General features: G+C 38.4%; 1 protein-coding gene and 1 long non-coding RNA gene across 2 annotated transcripts in view; both read left to right on the top strand.

Moving 5' to 3' along the window:
• The window catches only part of ttn.2 (titin, tandem duplicate 2), a 268,706-nt gene that overhangs the window by 107,919 nt on the left and 140,308 nt on the right, over positions 1-20,479 (top strand). The window contains exons 91-100 of the mRNA XM_060928918.1: positions 1,910-2,636; positions 2,840-2,956; positions 3,250-5,034; positions 5,819-5,914; positions 6,098-11,440; positions 11,802-11,873; positions 14,180-14,245; positions 14,613-14,678; positions 15,703-15,753; positions 16,060-17,664. Coding sequence (XP_060784901.1) covers positions 1,910-2,636; positions 2,840-2,956; positions 3,250-5,034; positions 5,819-5,914; positions 6,098-11,440; positions 11,802-11,873; positions 14,180-14,245; positions 14,613-14,678; positions 15,703-15,753; positions 16,060-17,664 — 9,928 coding nt within the window. The remainder of the gene's footprint in view (positions 1-1,909; positions 2,637-2,839; positions 2,957-3,249; positions 5,035-5,818; positions 5,915-6,097; positions 11,441-11,801; positions 11,874-14,179; positions 14,246-14,612; positions 14,679-15,702; positions 15,754-16,059; positions 17,665-20,479) is intronic.
• LOC132891427 (uncharacterized) lies at positions 13,315-13,815 on the top strand. Its single transcript, XR_009655321.1, has 2 exons — positions 13,315-13,384; positions 13,747-13,815. It is a non-coding gene; the product is annotated as an uncharacterized LOC132891427 (long non-coding RNA).

The raw sequence follows: 20,479 nt of genomic DNA, 5'->3' as shown, positions 1-20,479 counted from the left end.
TGTGAAGTTATATGAAGGTTTATATTTTAACTCTTATCTTCTCTTTAATCTGATATTGATCCTAAGATGTTTGAAATACAAGTGTAAAAGATTTGGTCTTGTGTTAAATTCAGTTGTTTTTGGTTTTTTTTGTGTGAATTTGAAGCGGTACCTGCTCCTCAGCCAACCCAGGTTGCTCCCAAGAAAGGTATTTGTCCACTCTTAACTTTTACTAATCAAATATTATGTGTACAGTTTTTGTCTTTCGTTTACATTGTTGTTGTACCTTTGACTGTTTCATATTTTTGTTCACGGTCTGCTATGGCATGCACGGTGTGATCTTTTTCTGTCTGTTAAAACACAGTTGAGTTATTTGGCGATACATTTGTACATCAGTATGTTTGTCCTACTCTTTGTATTTCTCTATATAAGGTTATAATTGTGCTTCTGCTCTTTATAACTTTTAGTAGTCTGATTATATAGTCCTTGGTGTTGTGTCATAATCTGGTTTGTCAGATTTCTTATTGAGTCTCTTCCCTGTTGTATAGAACATATAATTTTCTGTATGGCTGTCAAAAAACATTGTCCACCCTTGTTAAAATGATGCCTTCCAAAGTCTTACAGCTTCTTAACATTTTGTATTGCATAAAAAGTCCCAGAAGCTGTAGCACCTGTGGTCCCGGAGCCTAAACCCAAAGAACCTCCACCTAAACCTCCACCAGTACCTGAAACCAAACCAGAGCCCAAGCTGAAGCCCAAGCCTGAGCCTACACCTGAAAAGAAGCCAGAACCAAAGCCTGAACTGAAGCCTGTACCAAAGAAGGAAGTTGAGGCACCTCCAGTCAAAGGTAGTTTTTGTCACTCGAGCTTCCTGCTGTGTTTTTGTGTGCTTTAACTCTGTTTGATGCAGTATGTTTGTCCTACTTCCACTTTGGAAGTGAATCTTCTTTGTGACAGTGTCTACTTTTATGAAGTGCGAATTAAAAGAAAAAAATAATCTTCTTTTAAGTTCCTTTGGAGTTAAAGAAACCAAAACCAACAGAACCAGAACCACCAAGGATAGTACCAACCAAACCAGAACCAGCACAAATCCCTGTGGTTCCCAAGGACGTAGTTCCTCAGAAAGGTACTTGTACATGATAATTGTATATGTCTGTCTGCTGTAAATGTACCTGTGTTGATTTGATTGTCATCAGCCACGCTCTTTTAGGGAAAATGTCGGGTTGTTTGTGTTTTTCAGTGGCTGCTTGTTGACTTGTTGTCCTTGTCCGGTTTTCTTCTTGTTAAAACTTCTTCTATACAAACAATAAACATATCAATTAAGTAAAATCTAATTGTTAAAACAATGGCAGCATTATAAACTTTGAAGTAAATCAAATTAACAAACATTAACTGCACGTGCAGTCGTCATGCACAAAAATAATTAGGTTGTCTTTTATACAATATACAATATAATATTACTAAGCGGTAATGTCCTGGATGTGAATCTTGGAAATCATTGTGTAAATATCTCTTCTCTTTTATCTCTTTTATGATGTTATACTGATTGTGTCAAAAGTCTTAAAACAGTGCTTTCTTAAAGCATTGTGCTAAACTTCAATGTTCTTTCAAAGTACAAGAATCATCCAAGAAGCCAGAGGTTCCCTCATATATACCTGCAGAGAAAGAGGAAGTGCAAGTAGAAATAACATTGTTCAGGAAAGACATCACACCTGTACCTAAAGTACAAGAAGACAAAGAAGAAAGGAAAAAGGAAGCTGTTCCTGACCGCAAGGATGTAACACCTGTACCTCAAATATCTCAACCCAAAGTTACACCTATTGCTGAGCCAAAACCAGAGTCCATGCCGGAGGCCAAGCCTGAACTTAAGACTGAATATGAACCTGAGGTCAAACCTAAACCTGAGGTTAAGCCAGTGCCCAAACCTGAGGTCAAGCCTGAGCCCAAACCTAAGGTCCAACCTGTACCTGAGGTTAAGCCAGAACCAAAACCTAAAGTCAAGCCAGTGCCCAAACCTGAGGTTAAGCCAGAGCCCAAACCTAAGGTCCAGCCAGTGCCCAAACCTGAGGTTAAGCCAGAGCCCACACCTGAGGTTAAGCCAGAGCCCAAACCTGAGGTTAAGCCAGAGCCCAAACATGAGGTTAAGCCTGAACCAAAACCTGAGGTTAAGCCTGAACCTAAAGTTGAGATTAAGCCAGAGCCCAAACCTAAGGTCCAGCCAGTGCCCAAACCTGAGGTTAAACCTGAGCCAAAACCTGAACCCAAACCTGAGGCCAAACCTAAACCTGAGGTTAAGCCAGAGCCCAAACCTAAGGTTAAGCCTGAGCCTAAACCTGAGATCAAACCTGAACCTAAACCAGGGGTGAAGCCAGAACCCAAAGCTGAGATTAAACCTGAATCCAAACCTGAGGTTAAACCAGAACCTAAACCTAAGGTTAAGCCTGAGCCTAAACCTGAGGTCAAGCCTGAACCTAAACCTGAAGTCAAGCCTCTGGCCAAACCTGAAGTCAAGCCTGAACCCAAACCTGAAGTCAAGCCTGAACCCAAACCTGAAGTTAAGCCTGAACCCAAACCTGAAGTTAAGCCTGAACCCAAACCTGAAGTCAAGCCAGAGAAACCTGCACCAGTGAAGAAACCTGAGCCTCTTCTACCAAAAGGTAGTTTTTGTCTCTTATTGATACTGTCTTATTTGGTTAATGTCTAATGTTGTCCCAAACACATTTAGTGTCTTTACCGTACTTACTGTGTGGTGCTGTGAGTTTGTCTAGCTTCTGATTTGGAAGCATATCTTCTGTCATTCTGCCTGTTTTATGTTTAATCTTTAAGTGTGACTTAAAACCACAGTATGTGTCATTTTAAGTTCATGTGGAGGAAGAGAAACCAAAGCCATCCAAAACTCATCCTGAACCACCACAAGCAGTGCCTATTATACCAGAACCAGCCACTGTGGTTCCTAAGGAAGTATCTCTTCAAAAAGGTATTAGTTAATGACCTTTATGTCAGCAGATCTTCTTCTGTTCATGTCTCTGTGTCATTTTGTCCTCTTATTAGCCACAATCTTATGGGGAAAACAAGTGGCGCTTTGTTGAATTATTGTGTTTGTCCTGTTTCTTCTTCTTGTTTTTGTGTTCAAAACTCTTTCAAATTCAGATTCAAAAGTTTCTTTACTGGCATGACAAATATTAATATTTGCACTGCCAAACTCTTATAGTACTGAAGAGTGTGGTGACCCGTAGAAGAATTCTCTTTAATTTCAATGTCTTTTTAAAGTGCAAGAACCTTTCAAGAAGCCAGAGATTCCTTCATACATACCTGAGCAGAAAGCTACAGAAGAAATGCCACCATTTGGGATAGACACTGTGCCTGCCTCGAAACCAGAGGACAAGTATGACAAACAGAGAGATATTATTTTAACTAAAAAAGATGTTGAGCAACGTGAGGTTGCTCAGAAGAAAGCAAAAATGGAAGATGAAGTGTCTTCTAGGCCAACAGCAGAAGAAGAGGAAATATGGCCCACTAAACGAAAGGTCATTTCAACTAAAAAAGAACAAATAGAAATAATAACCATGCCTAAGGCAGAAGTCAAGCAACATATTGTGCATGAAAAGAAAGGATCAGTTTTAACTACTGAAGAAGTAATGGTGTCTCGAGAAATGAAAGTAGAACCTGTGCCAAAAATAGAAGAAATGACCGGTGTTCTACATAAGAAAGAATTTGTCTTAACTTCAGAGGAGGAAATGGTCCCTGAAGAACTTAAGGTAGAACCTGTACCAAAAAGGGAAGTTATTCCACTTAAGCAAAAAGAATTTATCCTAATTTCTGAAGAAAAAATGGTGCCTCAAGTGCTGAAACCAAAGATAATGGAAGACATTCCCTTTACAAAGAAGGAATTTATCTTAACAGCTAAGGAAGAAATGGTTCCCCAAGAACCTAAGGTAGTGTCTGTACCTATTATAGAGAAAAAGGAAGTTATTCCACTTAAGAAGAAAGAACTTGTCTTGACATATGAAGAAAAACATGTGTCTCAAGAGTTGGAGGTAGCATCTGTGCCTAAAAAGGATGAAAGAACAGGTGTTCATGAGAAAGAATTTATCTTAATTTCTAAAGAAATGGTTCCTCAAGAACTTAAGATAGAACCTGTAGCAAAAATTGAGAAAAAGGAACGTGTCCAAATTAAGAAGAAAGAATTTGTCTTAACATCTGAAGAAGAAATGGTTCCTCAAGAACTTAAGGTAGTACCTGTAACAAAAATAGTTCAGAAGGAAGGTATTCTACTTAAGAAGAAGGAAGTTGCCTTAATGTCTGAGAAAGAAGCAGTCCCTCAAGAGTTTAAGGTAGAACTTGTATCACAAACAGACAAAAAGGAAAGCATTTCACTTACAAAGAAGGAATTAGTCTTAATGTCTGAAGAAAAAACTGAGCCTCAACAGCTGATGTTAGCACCAAGAATAAAGGATGCGATTCCACTTAAGAAGGAACTTGTCTTATCTCCTGAAAAGAAATTGGCAGCTCAAAAGTTCAAGGAAACTCTTGTGCCAAAAGTAGAAGAAAAGGAAGATATTTTGCTTAAAAAGAAGGACGCTTCTTTAACTTCTAAAAAACAAGACTTGCCTCATGAACAGCGAACTGTAACAGATGAGCCAAAAATAAAAGAAAAAGAACAGGTTCTACTTCGAAAGAAAATTGATTTAACTTCTAAAGAAACAGAACCTCAAAAACTCGACATTACACCTGATACTGGAAAGGAAATAAAAGATCTTATAACTCCAAAGAAAGAAGAAAGAGTGTCACAAAAGACAGATATAATGACAACCATGCCTGAAAAACTTCTGTCCAAGAAGATGGAGATTGCTACTTCTGAAAAAGAACCTCATCTTAAAAAGGCAGTGATGATTCCTGGGGTTAAATCTCAAGTGGAGGAAGATGTCCCATTTCAACAGAAATCTGCTGCTTCTCTGAAGGAAAAAGAATTTGTGCCTCATAAGAAAGAGGACACTCTTGTTCCTGCAAAGGATGACAGAGAAGTTTTCCAAAAAGGTGTTACTGCTGCAAAAGGTAGAATGGCGATTCATGCCGTATCTTTCTTATCTTTACATGTTTTTCTTAACATGAACTCTTGACCTAAAAATCTTTCCGTTATGTGTTGTCTTATGCGTACATACTCTTAATCAGGTGTACAAAAGCCTGCTCTTAACTGGTGATGAGCCTGTGTCATAATCATACATTATTGGGTTCTTATGCATATTTCTTGATAGTGCACCTAATACCAATTTAAATCTTTTAAGTTCTTTTGGAGCCAAAAGAAGAGCTGCCAAGAAAACCAGATTCAATTCTTGCCACTCCAGAGAAGGTCAAACAAGCCCAAGGTAGAGCATGAGCTTTAAACATCTTTATCTTCTTCTTTAACCTCTTGATTTTCATTCTTTGTTCTTTTGGCTTTATGATTTCAATATACATTGCATGTATATGCTTTGATTGTACTGTTGTTTTTCAGTGACCCATGCAAATGTAAGAATGTCACAAACAAAATGTTGAATGTGTCTCTGAATGTAAACAAATCATCATTTAGTCTCATTTAATATTTTATGGTGTTTCATTTTAGCATGTGTACTATAGCACATGAAAGAAACTTCATGTATTTATTTTTAAAATGACAGAAAAATACCATCGGTAATAAAAGTAGCAGTGTAATAGTGCAAGTTTGAGGCTCGATTTCAGCCCACAAGTCTTTGTTGACATTTAAATACTACAATATGGTACAAAACGTTTGGAATTTTTATTCAGGAATTTGGATCCGTAAGTAATTTATCTTCTATAAAACTTTGACTGTCCTTTAAAGATACACATGTCAGCATGAGACCAGAAGCAGTCTTACCCAAATCTATTGTTGTAGCTGAAATGGCTTCTCAGAGAAAAGAGACACCAACACAAAGAGGTATTTTGACCCATAGATCCTGTACAATGATTTATTTTATTTAAATATTGTGAAGTTTGGCTTTGGTTTTAAACTTGTTTTGTCAAGATGATACAAAAATACATAATATAATTTTCTGGCAACTTGTAGTATGTAATATATGCCTCTTAAAACATCTTATTTTCTTCTGGATACACATCTCAGAACTCCAAGCATCTTCTTTGAATCTCCAGACGAAAGTTCAGTCTCTGGTGTTTACAGAGAAAATGCCATTCACGTCACTTATAACGGAAAAAGATTCTTATGAAGAAGAACCTCTACAGCCAGAAAAAGTGTCGTGTGAGAGAATAAGTGAAGACAACTATCTTGAAGAGGAGGCTTCTCTTAATAAAACCATCTCCACAAAGAGAGGACTGATGGAGACATTGGAAGAAGACATTTTCCACAGACATGCCAATGAAGATCTTCAAATTCCCTTCCAAACGCTTAGTAATGCCATCTCATCAGATAACCAGAGTGAGACTAAGGAAGGAAAAATGGCAAAAGAAAATATTTCAGTAAAGCACAAATCTTCCAAAGTAGAACCTGTTGATGTTAAAATTAAAAAGATTCAAGAAACTGATAAAGAGTTGAATCAAAAAGATGAAGGTATCAGAAAACCCATGGATGTTTTGGAGAGAAAGATCAGCATTAATAAAACTAATTTAGAGGATCATCAGATCCCACAATTAGAGAACCTTCCAAGTATTAGTAGAAGTATGGAAAAAGTCTGCAAACGAGAAGCAGGAGAACATGGTATGGATGAGAATTTTCAAAAGGATGTTAATTTACCAGTGAAAGACCTTGAAAGAAAGGAGGCTAGGTCAAAAACAATATTATACTCATTGGTTGATAGTGAAAAACCTGAAAATTTAGCCTGCAGATGTCCAGATTTATCTGAGGATGGGATTTACTCTGATTCTAATCTCAAGGAGCTTTTAGTAACATCAAAAAGAGACATGCCACAGGCAAAAAATATAGCTTCAGTAGAACTAACAGATCAAGCTTTAGCAACTAGACATGTCCAGCCAATCAGCAGGGCCAAATCTATAGCCAGCAAACCTGAGACAACTGCTCAGATAGGTGTGCCCGCAGATCTTACAAAAAGTAAACCTGATTTGACAGATGCAAGGACTAAATATGAAAGACAAGATATTCCTCAAAAAGACAGGCTGTCCCCCATTTTCAAGGCAGAGAGTCAGGAAGATGTTCAGATCAGGATAACAGATGATGAAAAGCCTCTGGACACAGCAAAACCAGACAGCCTTAGAAAGAATAAATTTTGGCATCCAAAAGAAATCGAACAGACAGTACTACAAGAGCGTGTGCCAGTCAGAGACAGCCCATTAGCTATCTGTGACGACACTAAAATCGTTAAACCTAGCAGTACCTTTCAACCATATTTACCAGCAGAAGAAAATAAAACATACTTGAAAATCATGAGTCATCCTCAAATTTCTGATGAACAAATAGATGCTGTGACCTCTGATAGGGTGCTTTTGACAAAACATGTAGATGATAAACCTATCAAAGATACACTTGCTAAAAGTGAAGAATTCAATTTAGAATGTAGAGCAAAAGACAAGAAGGATGAAGCACATACAAAATTGACACACAGCACTCCTCTGAGAAAGAGCGTTTCATTAAAGGAGGAATCAGTATCTCCTAATAAGGATATTACTTTTGCTAAAGTGCACAAATCTTTCCATCTGGAGGAAGATGTCTATGAGGGACCAAAAAGTTACACAGCAAAAGAGTCCATCAATGAAATTAATTTTAAAGAGGCAAAAAGTCAGCCTGAAACAGACCCCACTGATAGCAATGTTGTCCCAGAAGAATTAACCCTTCCTAAAGTAAGATATCAAATAAAACCTACACAGGACCACTCTGTGCAACCAAGCAAACAAGATGTAGAAGAAAACAAGAAGTTATCTCAATTTGCAGAAGACATGAAAAAGGGAGATGTTCAAGGTGAAGAAGTGCCAAGACATTCAGAAGCAGACAACAAGACCCAAAAAATCTCCCAGATTGTGCAAACTCAAGACTATGAATCTTACAAACAAGGTATAGCTTTGAAAGAAGTGCCTTCACCATTAACGAGTCAAATTTTCTCCAAAGATCACAGATCATTAAGGGAGGAATCAGTATCTCCTAATAAGGATATTACTTTTGCTAAAGTGCACAAATCTTTCCATCTAGAAGATGTACATGAGAGACCAGAAAGTTCTACAGCAGAAACCTCTTTCTTCAACAAGATTCTTTGTAAAAGGGCAAAAAGTCTCCCTGAAGTAGACACCTTTGATAGCAATGTTGTCCCAGAAGAATTAACCCTTCCTAAAGTAAGATATCAAATAAAACCTACACAGGACCACTCTATGCAACCAAGCAAACACGATGTAGAAGAAAACAAGAAGTTATCTCAATTTGCAGAAGACATGAAAAAGGGAGATGTTCAAGGTGAAGAAGTGCCAAGACTTTCAGAAGCAGACAGCAAGACCCAAAAAATCTCCCAGATTGTGCAAACTCAAGACTATGAATCTTACAAACAAGGTATAGCTTTGAAAGAAGTGCCTTCACCATTAACGAGTCAAATTTCCTCCAAAGATCACAGATCATTAAGGGAGGAATCAGTATCTCCTAATAAGGATATTACTTTTGCTAAAGTGCACAAATCTTTCCATCTAGAAGATGTACATGAGAGACCAGAAAGTTCTACAGCAGAAACCTCTTTCTTCAACAAGATTCTTTGTAAAAGGGCAAAAAGTCCCCTTGAAGTAGACACCTTTGATCGCAATGTTGTCCCAGAAGAATTAACCCTTCCTAAAGTTAGATATCAAATAAAACCTACACAGGACCACTCTGTGCAACCAAGCAAACACGATGTAGAAGAAAACAAGAAGTTATCTCAATTTGCAGAAGACATGAAAAAGGGAGATGTTCAAGGTGAAGAAGTGCCAAGACTTTCAGAAGCAGACAGCAAGACCCAAAAAATCTCCCAGATTGTGCAAACTGAAGACTATGAATCTTACAAACAAGGTATAGCTTTGAAAGAAGTACCTTCACCATTAACGAGTCAAATTTTCTCCAAAGATCACAGATCATTAAGGGAGGAATCAGTATCTCCTAATAAGGATATTACTTTTACTAAAGTGCACAAATCTTTCCATCTAGAAGATGTACATGAGAGACCAGTAAGTTCTACAGCAGAAACCTCTTTCAACAAGATTCTTTGTAAAAGGGCAAAAAGTCCCCCTGAAGTAGACACCTTTGATCGCAATGTTGTCCCAGAAGAATTAACCCTTCCTAAAGTAAGATATCAAATAAAACCTACACAGGACCACTCTATGCAACCAAGCAAACACGATGTAGAAGAAAACAAGAAGTTATCTCAATTTGCAGAAGACATGAAAAAGGGAGATGTTCAAGGTGAAGAAGTGCCAAGACTTTCAGAAGCAGACAGCAAGACCCAAAAAATCTCCCAGATTGTGCAAACTCAAGACTATGAATCTTACAAACAAGGTATGGCTTTGAAAGACGTGCCTTCACCATTAACGAGTCAAACTTTCTCAAAAGATCACAGATCATTAAGGGAGGAATCAGTATCTCCTAATAAGGATATTACTTTTGCTAAAGTGCACAAATCGTTCCATCTAGAAGATGTACATGAGAGACCAGAAAGTTCTACAGCAGAAACCTCTTTCTTCAACAAGATTCTTTGTAAAAGGGCAAAAAGTCTCCCTGAAGTAGACACCTTTGATAGCAATGTTGTCCCAGAAGAATTAACCCTTCCTAAAGTAAGATATCAAATAAAACCTACACAGGACCACTCTGTGCAACCAAGCAAACAAGATGCAGAAGAAAACAAGAAGTTATCTCAATTTGCAGAAGACATGAAAAAGGGAGATGTTCAAGGTGAAGAAGTGCCAAGACTTTCAGAAGCAGACAGCAAGACCCAAAAAATCTCCCAGATTGTGCAAACTCAAGACTATGAATCTTACAAACAAGGTATGGCTTTGAAAGAAGTGCCTTCACCATTAATGAGTCAAATTTTCTCCAAAGATCACAGATCATTAAGGGAGGAATCAGTATCTCCTAATAAGGATATTACTTTTGCTAAAGTGCACAAATCTTTCCATCTAGAAGATGTACATGAGAGACCAGAAAGTTCTACAGCAGAAACCTCTTTCTTCAACAAGATTCTTTGTAAAAGGGCAAAAAGTCCCCTTGAAGTAGACACCTTTGATCGCAATGTTGTCCCAGAAGAATTAACCCTTCCTAAAGTTAGATATCAAATAAAACCTACACAGGACCACTCTGTGCAACCAAGCAAACACGATGTAGAAGAAAACAAGAAGTTATCTCAATTTGCAGAAGACATGAAAAAGGGAGATGTTCAAGGTGAAGAAGTGCCAAGACATTCAGAAGCAGACAGCAAGACCCAAAAAATCTCCCAGATTGTGCAAACTCAAGATTATGAATCTTACAAACAAGGTATGGCTTTGAAAGAAGTGCCTTCACCATTAACGAGTCAAATTTTCTCCAAAGATCACAGATCATTAAGGGAGGAATCAGTATCTCCTAATAAGGATATTACTTTTGCTAAAGTGCACAAATCTTTCCATCTAGAAGATGTACATGAGAGACCAGAAAGTTCTACAGCAGAAACCTCTTTCAACAAGATTCTTTGTAAAAGGGCAAAAAGTCCCCCTGAAGTAGACACCTTTGATAGCAATGTTATCCCAGAAGAATTAATCCTTCCTAAAGTAAGATATCAAATGAAGCTGACACAGGACCACTCTGTGCAACCAGTCAAACTGTCTGTAAAAAAAATCAAGAAGTCATCTACTGAAGATGTCAAAAAGAGAGACATTCCAAGAAAAGAAGAACCAGTACTTTCAGAAGGAGACAGTGAGGCTCACAAAGTTCCCAAAATTATACAACTTAAAGACAATGAATCTTTGAAAGATGCACCTTTACCATCAATGATTCCAGCTTTGTCAGACGATGATGGGTCATCTGTATTGAAAGTTTCTGATCAGCAGGCTGAACCCTTGTCAGATGATGAGAAGGGTATTATAAAATTAGAACACGTTTCTAAACTTAGTGAAAGCATGCAAATGGCAAAGAAACCATTCAAAGCCAGAGAGCAAACGGAAAGGGAGAATTCTTACTTTGATAAGAAGCGTATTCAGGAGAAGAAATTGCTTCAATCACTGGATGCAATATTACCCTCAGATGAAACCACTGAATTGCCGAAAAGTCTTTTCAAATGCCGAGAGATTGTTGAGGAAGATGCTTCCACAAAACTATTGACACCCTTTGAGACATCAAAGGGTGATTCCGAAGATGCTACATTTCTTAAAACTGACCAGTTTCCATGCAGTGAAAAACTTACACGAGACTATGAGGAACACTCTTTGGACAAAAAAGAAATCATGAAGCCTACCTCAAAGATGGATCTTATACAACAGCATGAATTTATTCTTCCCATAGCAGCAAGTTTGAGAGGTATTGGAGATATGGTCTTGCGTGTTTCTTGTATCAAGAACTCTTATAACCACTCTTGCGCACATTTAACACCACAAAGAGATTTTGCTTTATCAAACAGTCTCACTGTGTCTTGTTAGTGTGATCGAGTGACTGAAACATGGTCCATACGCACTTTTGAATGTGGTTGTATCACACTGTACTATTATATTAGTTAAAAACAAGCTTTTTTCATCTGAAAATCAAACTTTTCCCATCACTGTCCCTTTCATTGTCTGTATGTGTCACTGCATCTCACTGCTGGATCACTCAGTGGATTCACACATTAATATTTTAAAGCAATGATGACTTCTAACATTATTTTATATGTAATATTCTTAAGTGCCTGAACCAGAGAAGATGGCTCCTGCAGAAAAGCCAGCCATTCCTCTGAAAAAGGAAGTTGCTCCCAAAGGTATAAAATTATTCTTGATCAGATACTGTATGCTGTCTTATTTTAGGTGTATTATTTTGTTTGTTAATTTGTTTTCTTTTTCTTGAAATTCTGAAAATGCCTTTTTATATATATGGCTTAATAACCTGCCCATACTTTTTCACAGTTGAAAAGAAGCCAACTCCAGAGCCTGCAAAGAAAATTCCTCCAGTTGAAGGTACTTTTATATTTCTATTGGCTTGTCTTAAATCTCACCTCTTGTGAATACTTTACATTAGTTACTAACATATCTTTTTGTGCATGTCTTTTTTCACCTGTTGAAAACATCATTTTATATATATATATATATATATATATATATATATATATATATATATATATGTATGTGAGGTGTGTGTGTGTACATTCTGTTAGAAGCATTAATATGCTTTCTTTCTGTCAGTCTTCCTGTGGGTCTATCTGTGTATGCATATGTTTACGACCCTAATACATGGTTGTGTGTGTAAATAGCTGGCATGAACGTATCTTTGAAATGCTTTTGCAAATTAAACTGTGTCTTAATAAGATCTTTAATTATCTTTCTGTAATTTGAATGACACACAGTTAAAAAAGAAGCACCACCTGAGCCTGCAGTTGCACCGCCAGCAAAGAAAGTTCCTCCTGCTGAAGGTAGTTGGACGTTTTTTAGTTATTGCTGACTAATCACTCAATCATCTTGAGTAAATGTTTCTGTATTGTCTAATGTGGTTTGCTTTTATCTGCTGTCTAAATATACTGTACTGCTTGTCTTATGTGACCGTCTTTGTATTTGTTCCAATTTTCACTTCACATCTTAATTGCATTTTATGTAACAAAATTCGACATATCGACAGCCGAGATGGCTGCACCCGCAAAACACCCACCCAAGCCAGCATCAGACAACTTTTCCTGCTGAAATTCCATCCTTAAATCCCAGACGTAGAAATGATTCATCTTCAAAAATAGCAATTTTCTCAAATTGATTAATTATCTTTCTGTACTTTGAATGACACACAGTTAAAAAAGAAGCACCACCTGAGCCTGCAGTTGCACCGCCAGCAAAGAAAGTTCCTCCTGCTGAAGGTAGTTGGACGTTTATTAGTTACTGCTGACTAATCACTCAATCATCTTGAGTAAATGTTTCTGTATTGTCTAATGTGGTTTGCTTTTATCTGGTGTCTAAATATACTGTACTGCTTGTCTTATGTGACCGTCTTTGTATTCGTGTTACTTTTGCACTTCACATCTTAATTGCATTTTATGGAACAAAATTTGACATGCCAGCAACTGAGATGGCTGCACCCGCAAAACACCCACCCAAGCCAGCATCAGACAACTTTTCCTGCTGAAATTCCATCCTTAAATCCTAGACGTAGAAATGATTCATATTCAAAAATAACAGCTTTCTCAAATTGATTGATTATCTTTCTGTACTTTGAATGACACAGTTAAAAAAGAAGCACCACCTGAGCCTGCAGTTGCACCGCCAGCAAAGAAAGTTCCTCCTGCTGAAGGTAGTTGGACTTTTATTAGTTAATGCTGAATAATTATTCAATCATCTTGAGTAAATGTTTCTGTATTGTCTAATGTGGTTTGCTTTTATCTGGTGTCTAAATATACTGCTTGTCTTATGTGACCGTCTTTGTATTCGTGTTACTTTTGCACTTCACATCTTAATTGCATTTTATGTAAGAAAATTCGACATATCGACAGCCGAGATGGCTGCACCCGCAAAACACCCACCCAAGCCAGCATCAGACAACTTTTCCTGCTGAAATTCCATCCTTAAATCCTAGACATAGAGATGATTCATCTTCAAAAATAACAGCTTTCTCAAATTGATTAATTATCTTTCTGTACTTTGAATGACACACAGTTAAAAAAGAAGCACCACCTGAGCCTGCAGTTGCACCGCCAGCAAAGAAAGTTCCTCCTGCTGAAGGTAGTTGGACGTTTATTAGTTATTGCTGACTAATCACTCAGTCATCTTGAGTAAATGTTTCTGTATTGTCTAATGTGGTTTGCTTTTATCTGGTGTCTAAATATACTGTACTGCTTGTCTTATGTGACCGTCTTTGTATTCGTGTTACTTTTGCACTTCACATCTTAATTGCATTTTATGGAACAAAATTTGACATGCCAGCAACTGAGATGGCTGCACCCGCAAAACACCCACCCAAGCCAGCATCAGACAACTTTTCCTGCTGAAATTCCATCCTTAAATCCCAGACGTAGAAATGATTCATCTTCAAAAATAGCAATCTTCTCAAATTGATTAATTATCTTTCTGTACTTTGAATGACACACAGTTAAAAAAGAAGCACCACCTGAGCCTGCAGTTGCACCGCCAGCAAAGAAAGTTCCTCCTGCTGAAGGTAGTTGGACTTTTATTAGTTAATGCTGAATAATTATTCAATCATCTTGAGTAAATGTTTCTGTATTGTCTAATGTGGTTTGCTTTTATCTGGTGTCTAAATATACTGTACTGCTTGTCTTATGTGACCGTCTTTGCATTCGTGTTACTTTTGCACTTCACATCTTAATTGCATTTTATGTAAGAAAATTCGACATATCGACAGCCGAGATGGCTGCACCCGCAAAACACCCACCCAAGCCAGCATCAGACAACTTTTCCTGCTGAAATTCCATCCTTAAATCCTAGATGTAGAAATGATTCATCTTCAAAAATAACAATCTTCTTAAATTGATTAATTATCTTTCTGTACTTTGAATGACACACAGTTAAAAAAGAAGCACCACCTGAGCCTGCAGTTGCACCGCCAGCAAAGAAAGTTCCTCCTGCTGAAGGTAGTTGGACGTTTATTAGTTAATGCTGAATAATTATTCAGTCATCTTGAGTAAATGTTTCTAATGTGGTTTGCTTTGATCTGGTGTCTTGTGTGACTAATGCAGTTTGCTTGGTTTTTGTGACTGTCTTCGTGTTCATGTCACGTTTGCACTTCACATCTTAATTATGTTTTACGTAACAAGATTCAACATTCCAATAGCTGAGACAGCTGTGTCTCCAAAACATCCACCCAAGCCAATACATTTGATGACTTTTCCCACTGAAATTCCATCCTTAAATCCCAGATGTCAAGATGCTTCATCTTCAAAATAAGAATCTTCTTAAATCCATGAAGTGGCATCTTAGTGGCTATTTGCATAGTTTTAAAAGCTATTTTATCCACTTCTTAGCCTCCTCAGAGGTTTAAAATATTCTTAAATGCACGGATGTTTATATAATTATTATTTCTGAAGCATTCTTAAACTTGGCGTAAACTGTCTTAAGTACAAGAGAAGAGGAAGAAAATTGAAGATCTTCAGACCATGGAAAAGAAGATATCAGACACACAAGGTACCAGAACAAGCAGAAGATTAAATTCTCATTGGATAGCTTGCTGAAGAATCATCTGTAATATGGTATTCTTGTGACCATTCACTGACATTTCTTTTAAATTATTTTGAAGTACCCACACCACAAGAACTAAATGTATCAAAACCAACTGCAAAAGAAGATCCAATACATCTTGAGCAACCTAAAGTTTTCAAAGGTGGATTATCTCAACAACCGAAATACAGTTCATTTACCCTCTTACATGTCAAAATTCTTTTTTTTTTAAAGGTATGTAGTGAAAACCACTTAACAATGCAAAGCACCACTGTTAACATGTTGGTGTGCAAAACCTCTGGACTTTACTCAATACTGGCCGTTTGTGAACTGCCCATTACTATATAATTCAGTGTTCCTCCTGCATGCAACTGACAGCCATCCATCTCTTTCCTTTATAATCTCTGTATCTGACTAAATGTGGCTATATTTTTAAATCAGATGGTGAAAAGGAACCAGTTGCTGCACCTGCACCCACACCTGTGAAAAAAGGTAAGAATGAAACTGTGACATAGCTCTCAGTGATATTTTTGTAATGTTAAAAGTTCTGCTTCATATGATGCACCTAAATGTCTTCAGATACATTTTGGTATGTTTCCCATAGGTCTTGGCACTATGTTTTTGTTGTATTGTTTTGTACTGTCATCGATTATATTGTGTTCTGTTGGTCCTAATATATGTTTGTCATGTCATGTTCAATATGTCCAGATGATCTGGATTACGTGTTAGTCTGTTGTGTTGGGTTTTGACTGTATTTGTTTAGTTTTTTTGTAATGTGATACATTTTCAAATCTAAAGGGAGAATTCTTATTACTGAGGAAGAAAAGCTAGAAATGCCAACTCTAAAGAAAGTTACAAGGATCTCCAAAGACAAGCATGAGGAACAAGAAACAGTGAAATTGAAGAAGGTTTATAAACCTTCACCAGAAGAACATGAAGAAAAGAAGGTCTATGCTGAAGCTGCCACTGAGATTTTAATTACCGAGAGTTATGAGGCTGAAAGGCATTTTGAAAAATATGAACGTGTCAAGAGAACTGAAATAACAAGACCTGAAAAAGACAAAATAACACCAGAAGAGCCTGAAAAAGAACCAAAAAAGACAAAAACAGAAGAGAAAATTGTGGAAAAGCCAGAACAGAAGAAAGTAGTCAAGGTTCCAAAACAGGATGTGCCTGAAGAGCCTGGCCTGGCTTTGAAGAAAGTAAAGAAACTACCACCTGAAACAAAAGAACAAGAAACAGTAAAATTAAAACCTTTTGAAAAACCTGGAAAACCAGTACCTGAACCAGAAAAAGACACTAAAAAGGAGCCAACAGAAAGAGAACCTGTATCTTTTCAAAAAGGCAGAGAACCTATTAGTTTTGACAAAGGTGAAAAACCCCAAAAAGCTGATGTGCAAAAAGAACCTGAGGTCACCAAGAAAACAACAGAGCCTCCTAAGCCAGATGAGAAGAAGCCAGACGAGGCTGTACGTAAACCTGTTGATAGAGCCAAAAAAGATGAACAGACAAAAGAGCCTGAGACACCATTGTGGAAAGGCAAGAGGATCCCAAAACAAGAGGAGGAACCTGAGAAGGTTCAACTAAAGCCTTTCACAAAGAAGCCTTCAGCTGGACCGCCAGCAGAAAAAGAAGCTCCCGAATCCAAGGAACGACAGCCACTAGAAATATCACCACCCAGTCGGGTGCCAAAGACAGAACTATTAAAAGAACCAAAACCTCCACAAAAAGAAGCTGAAATTCCTGAAAAAGTGGTTGAAAAGAAGCCATTTGAGGTACCTAAAGAAGAAGAAAAGAAGGAAATTCCTAAAAAGGTAACTCCTGTGAAAAAGGAAGTGACGCCAAAGAAGGAGGAAGAGAAGAAGCTTCTGGTGACCAAAAAGGGCAGTTTGCCAAAGGAGCCTGAGAAAGAAGAGGTTATACTAAAACCAGTTGAACGTGCAAAGAAGGGGTTGGAGCCTAAAAAGTCTCCTTCACCCAAGGTGACTCCAACTGAACCAATTGAGCTCACTCCACTGGAAAGGAAGCCAAGTGCCGGTGTGGCTAAGAAACCACTCCCTGAAAAGGTTTCCCCCAAAGACTCCATTGAAAGTGTTATCCTGAAAAAAGTGCCAAAGAAAATTTCACCTCCAGAGAAAAAGATAAAAGAAATTCCTGATGTAAAGGGAAGTGAAGAGATTCTCTTAATGAAAGAGCTGTCTCCTGGAGCTGTGGAGTTAAGAAAAATCTCGACACAAATGGAAGAAGAAGTATTTGAAGAAGAGATGGCTGAGGTTGCAGCTGAGGAAGATGATGAGGCATGGGGATGGGAGGCTTCTCCTCGAGATAGTTATGCTTCTGAAGACGCAGAGTATTTGGAAGAAGGTGCACTTGAGACTCCTGGGATACCAGGAGGTAGACGAGGTGAGAGGGTAACTGTGGCTCCTCACCAGTGAATGTCTTTTTATCCCAGTCTTTTATCCCATTCTCCAGAATCCAATCTTCTTTTGTACCCTGAATAATCATCCTACCCATCTTCATATCCATAATGACAAACATTTTTAAATGTTGTCTATCTTCATCCAAGTCAGTCTTTATTATGGAATGCATATTGTCTTTTTAACACCCTCTCATCTTGTTAAATGTGTGTTTGTCCATATTGTGAGTTAACCATCGGGGTATGTCCATTGGTGCCATCTTTTGTTACATTCATGAAACTTATTAATTCATTCATTTGTGGCATGATTATCATCCTCATGTGTCATACCCTATATTTATTTTCATTAAGATTTTCATTTTGTTGTTGTTCTTCTTACAATTCCATATGAATGTTGTGCATATTTGTTCATAATGCACGTCTGCATATCCATGAAATGAAACTAATTTTTGACAAATTTTGTTCAGAGGGAAAACCAAAAGAAGAAGCCGGGAGGGGACGGGGACTGAAACGTAAGTTTTTTTAGAATCTTTATTATCTGTGTAATTTACATTGTTTAGTTTCCGGTACATTTGAATCCAAGATGTACTGTAGAGATGTTTCATTAAATGCATTTGAGAAAAAAAGTTACAGTAAAAAAAAATTATATATATGTACAGTTTTACATTTTATATCCCACTTTTATTAAGTAGTCAGTCATATTATTGTAACATATGTCCTAATTATTAAAACTGACGAATGAGTTCTTAAGAATTTTTAGAACAATCAATCAATCGTCAGAATGCAGGCACTTACAGATGTATGTGCAGAGGAGAGCGGGGTGCAAACTGTAAACAAAGACAAGAGACTGTAATCAGAGTCGGTAAACTAACAAGGGTTGGGCGAACAATGTAGCAAAAGGAAGGCAAAGAGCGAAAACATAAGAGAAATAGCAAATGGTCAGAAATACGAGAGGCAGTCAGGAAATTCAAGGCTTTGTATGAACTGAGAGAGCAGAACGATACTTCGCAATGGTGTGTGTGAGAGAGAGAAGCTTAAATAGAGGGACAGGTAATTAGGGAAATGAGTGACAGCTGAATTCAATAGGCTGGTGACAGAGGGTGCTGTAGTTCTTGGGAACTGTAGTTCAAGGTGTCCATATTTGTAGTTTCTTCATCTTCAACAGGTTTACTGACAGAACTCCCCCCGAGGAGCTATCTCTGGGAGCTACATTCTTTCCGGGACGACCCCTACCTCTCGGTGCTGGTTGTCGGGATATAGAGCGTGAAATTCTTGTTTGAGGAGCGGGTCTAGAATGTCCTTTGCCGTGACCCAACTTTGTTCCTTGGGTCCATATCCTTCCCTATCTACCAGGTATTTGATTTGGCCTTTTCTTTGATCGAGGCTCTTATTTACCTGGTAGATGGGCTCACCCTCTAAGTTGAGTGCTGGGTGCTCCTGGACTGATGTGTTGCCGGTGAGCAGACCTGGGATGGTGGGTTTTAGATTGGATACATGGAAAGTTGGGGATATTCGGCTGGGGGGGAGGTGTTCAAGATGGTACGAGACCTTACTGATACGACACAAGACCTTGAATGGCCCAATGTAATGTGGTTGGAGTTTTCTGCAGGTGTTGGGTTCTCTCAGGTTTTTGGTGGCCACTCATACTCTGTTGCCTGGGGAAAAGTTTGGAGTATCTCCTCTATGCTTATCTGCATACTCCTTATATTTGGCATTGACTGACTCTAGACACTGACATACCTCCTCCCAGATTGCCTGGCTGCGTGCAAACCAGTCATCAACAGCTTGTACCTGGCTAGGTGTGTCGTCCCAGGGAAACAGGGGTGGTTGGTAGCCGAGTATGCACTGAAGTGGTGTTAACTGGGTTGCAGAGTGTTTAAGGGAGTTCTGTGCATACTCGGCCCACAGAAGGAAGCATGCTTGGGTATTTGACTGGGGATGATAGCCAGATGTGAAACTCACTGATACCCCTAATCTTTCCATGAAGCTAGTCCAAAAACATGAAATAAATTGAGAGCCCCGGTCACTGACTATGTCTTCAGGAATGCCACAGTACCTGAAGATTTGTTGAAACAGAAGTTCTGTGGTTTGAGAAGTTGTGGGGATGCCAGGTATTGGGATGAGTTTAAGTGCTTTCGAAAATTGGTCGATATAGTTACCATGATTGTGGTGTTGCCTTGTGAGGGAGGGAGATTCATGATAAAATTGATGGCTATGTGGGACCAGGGTCTCTGAGGAATAGGGAGCGGGCACAGTTTGCCCGGGGGGGTTCTAGGAACATTCGCTTGGGCACATTCGGAACATGAGGCGATAAACTGGTTAATGTCCGTGAGCATGTTCTCCCACCAGTACTTGTTCTTTAGCATTTGGTGGGTGTGTTGACTGCCAGGGTGCCCTGTGACAGGAGATGAATGGGCCCAGGTGATGAGTCTACTGTGAAGCTGCTTAGGCACGTACCGTAGAGAAGACCAGGTGGGAGATGAATGGGACTAGTTTGTGGCTGTGATCTCCTTATTTCTCTGTCTAGATACCAGGTGATAGATTGTAAGAAACACTGAGGTGGTAGGATGGGTTGGGTAACAGAATCTTGTTGAGATGGACTGAAGGTACAGGAGAGGGCATCTGCCTTTGTATTCTTGGAACCTGGATGAAATGAAATTGTGAAATTAAATCGGGTGAAAAATAGTGCCCACCTAGCCTGATGTGGATTTAACCTCTTAGCTTGCTTGAGATATTCAAGGTTTTTGTGATCTGTGAGAATTATGAAGGGGTGAGTAGCTCCCTCTAACCAATGTCACCACT

The sequence above is a fragment of the Neoarius graeffei genome, chromosome 9 (genome assembly GCF_027579695.1).
Source record: "Neoarius graeffei isolate fNeoGra1 chromosome 9, fNeoGra1.pri, whole genome shotgun sequence".
Classification (NCBI taxonomy): Eukaryota; Metazoa; Chordata; class Actinopteri; order Siluriformes; family Ariidae; genus Neoarius; species Neoarius graeffei.
This window is presented reverse-complemented; position numbering and strand designations above follow the sequence as displayed.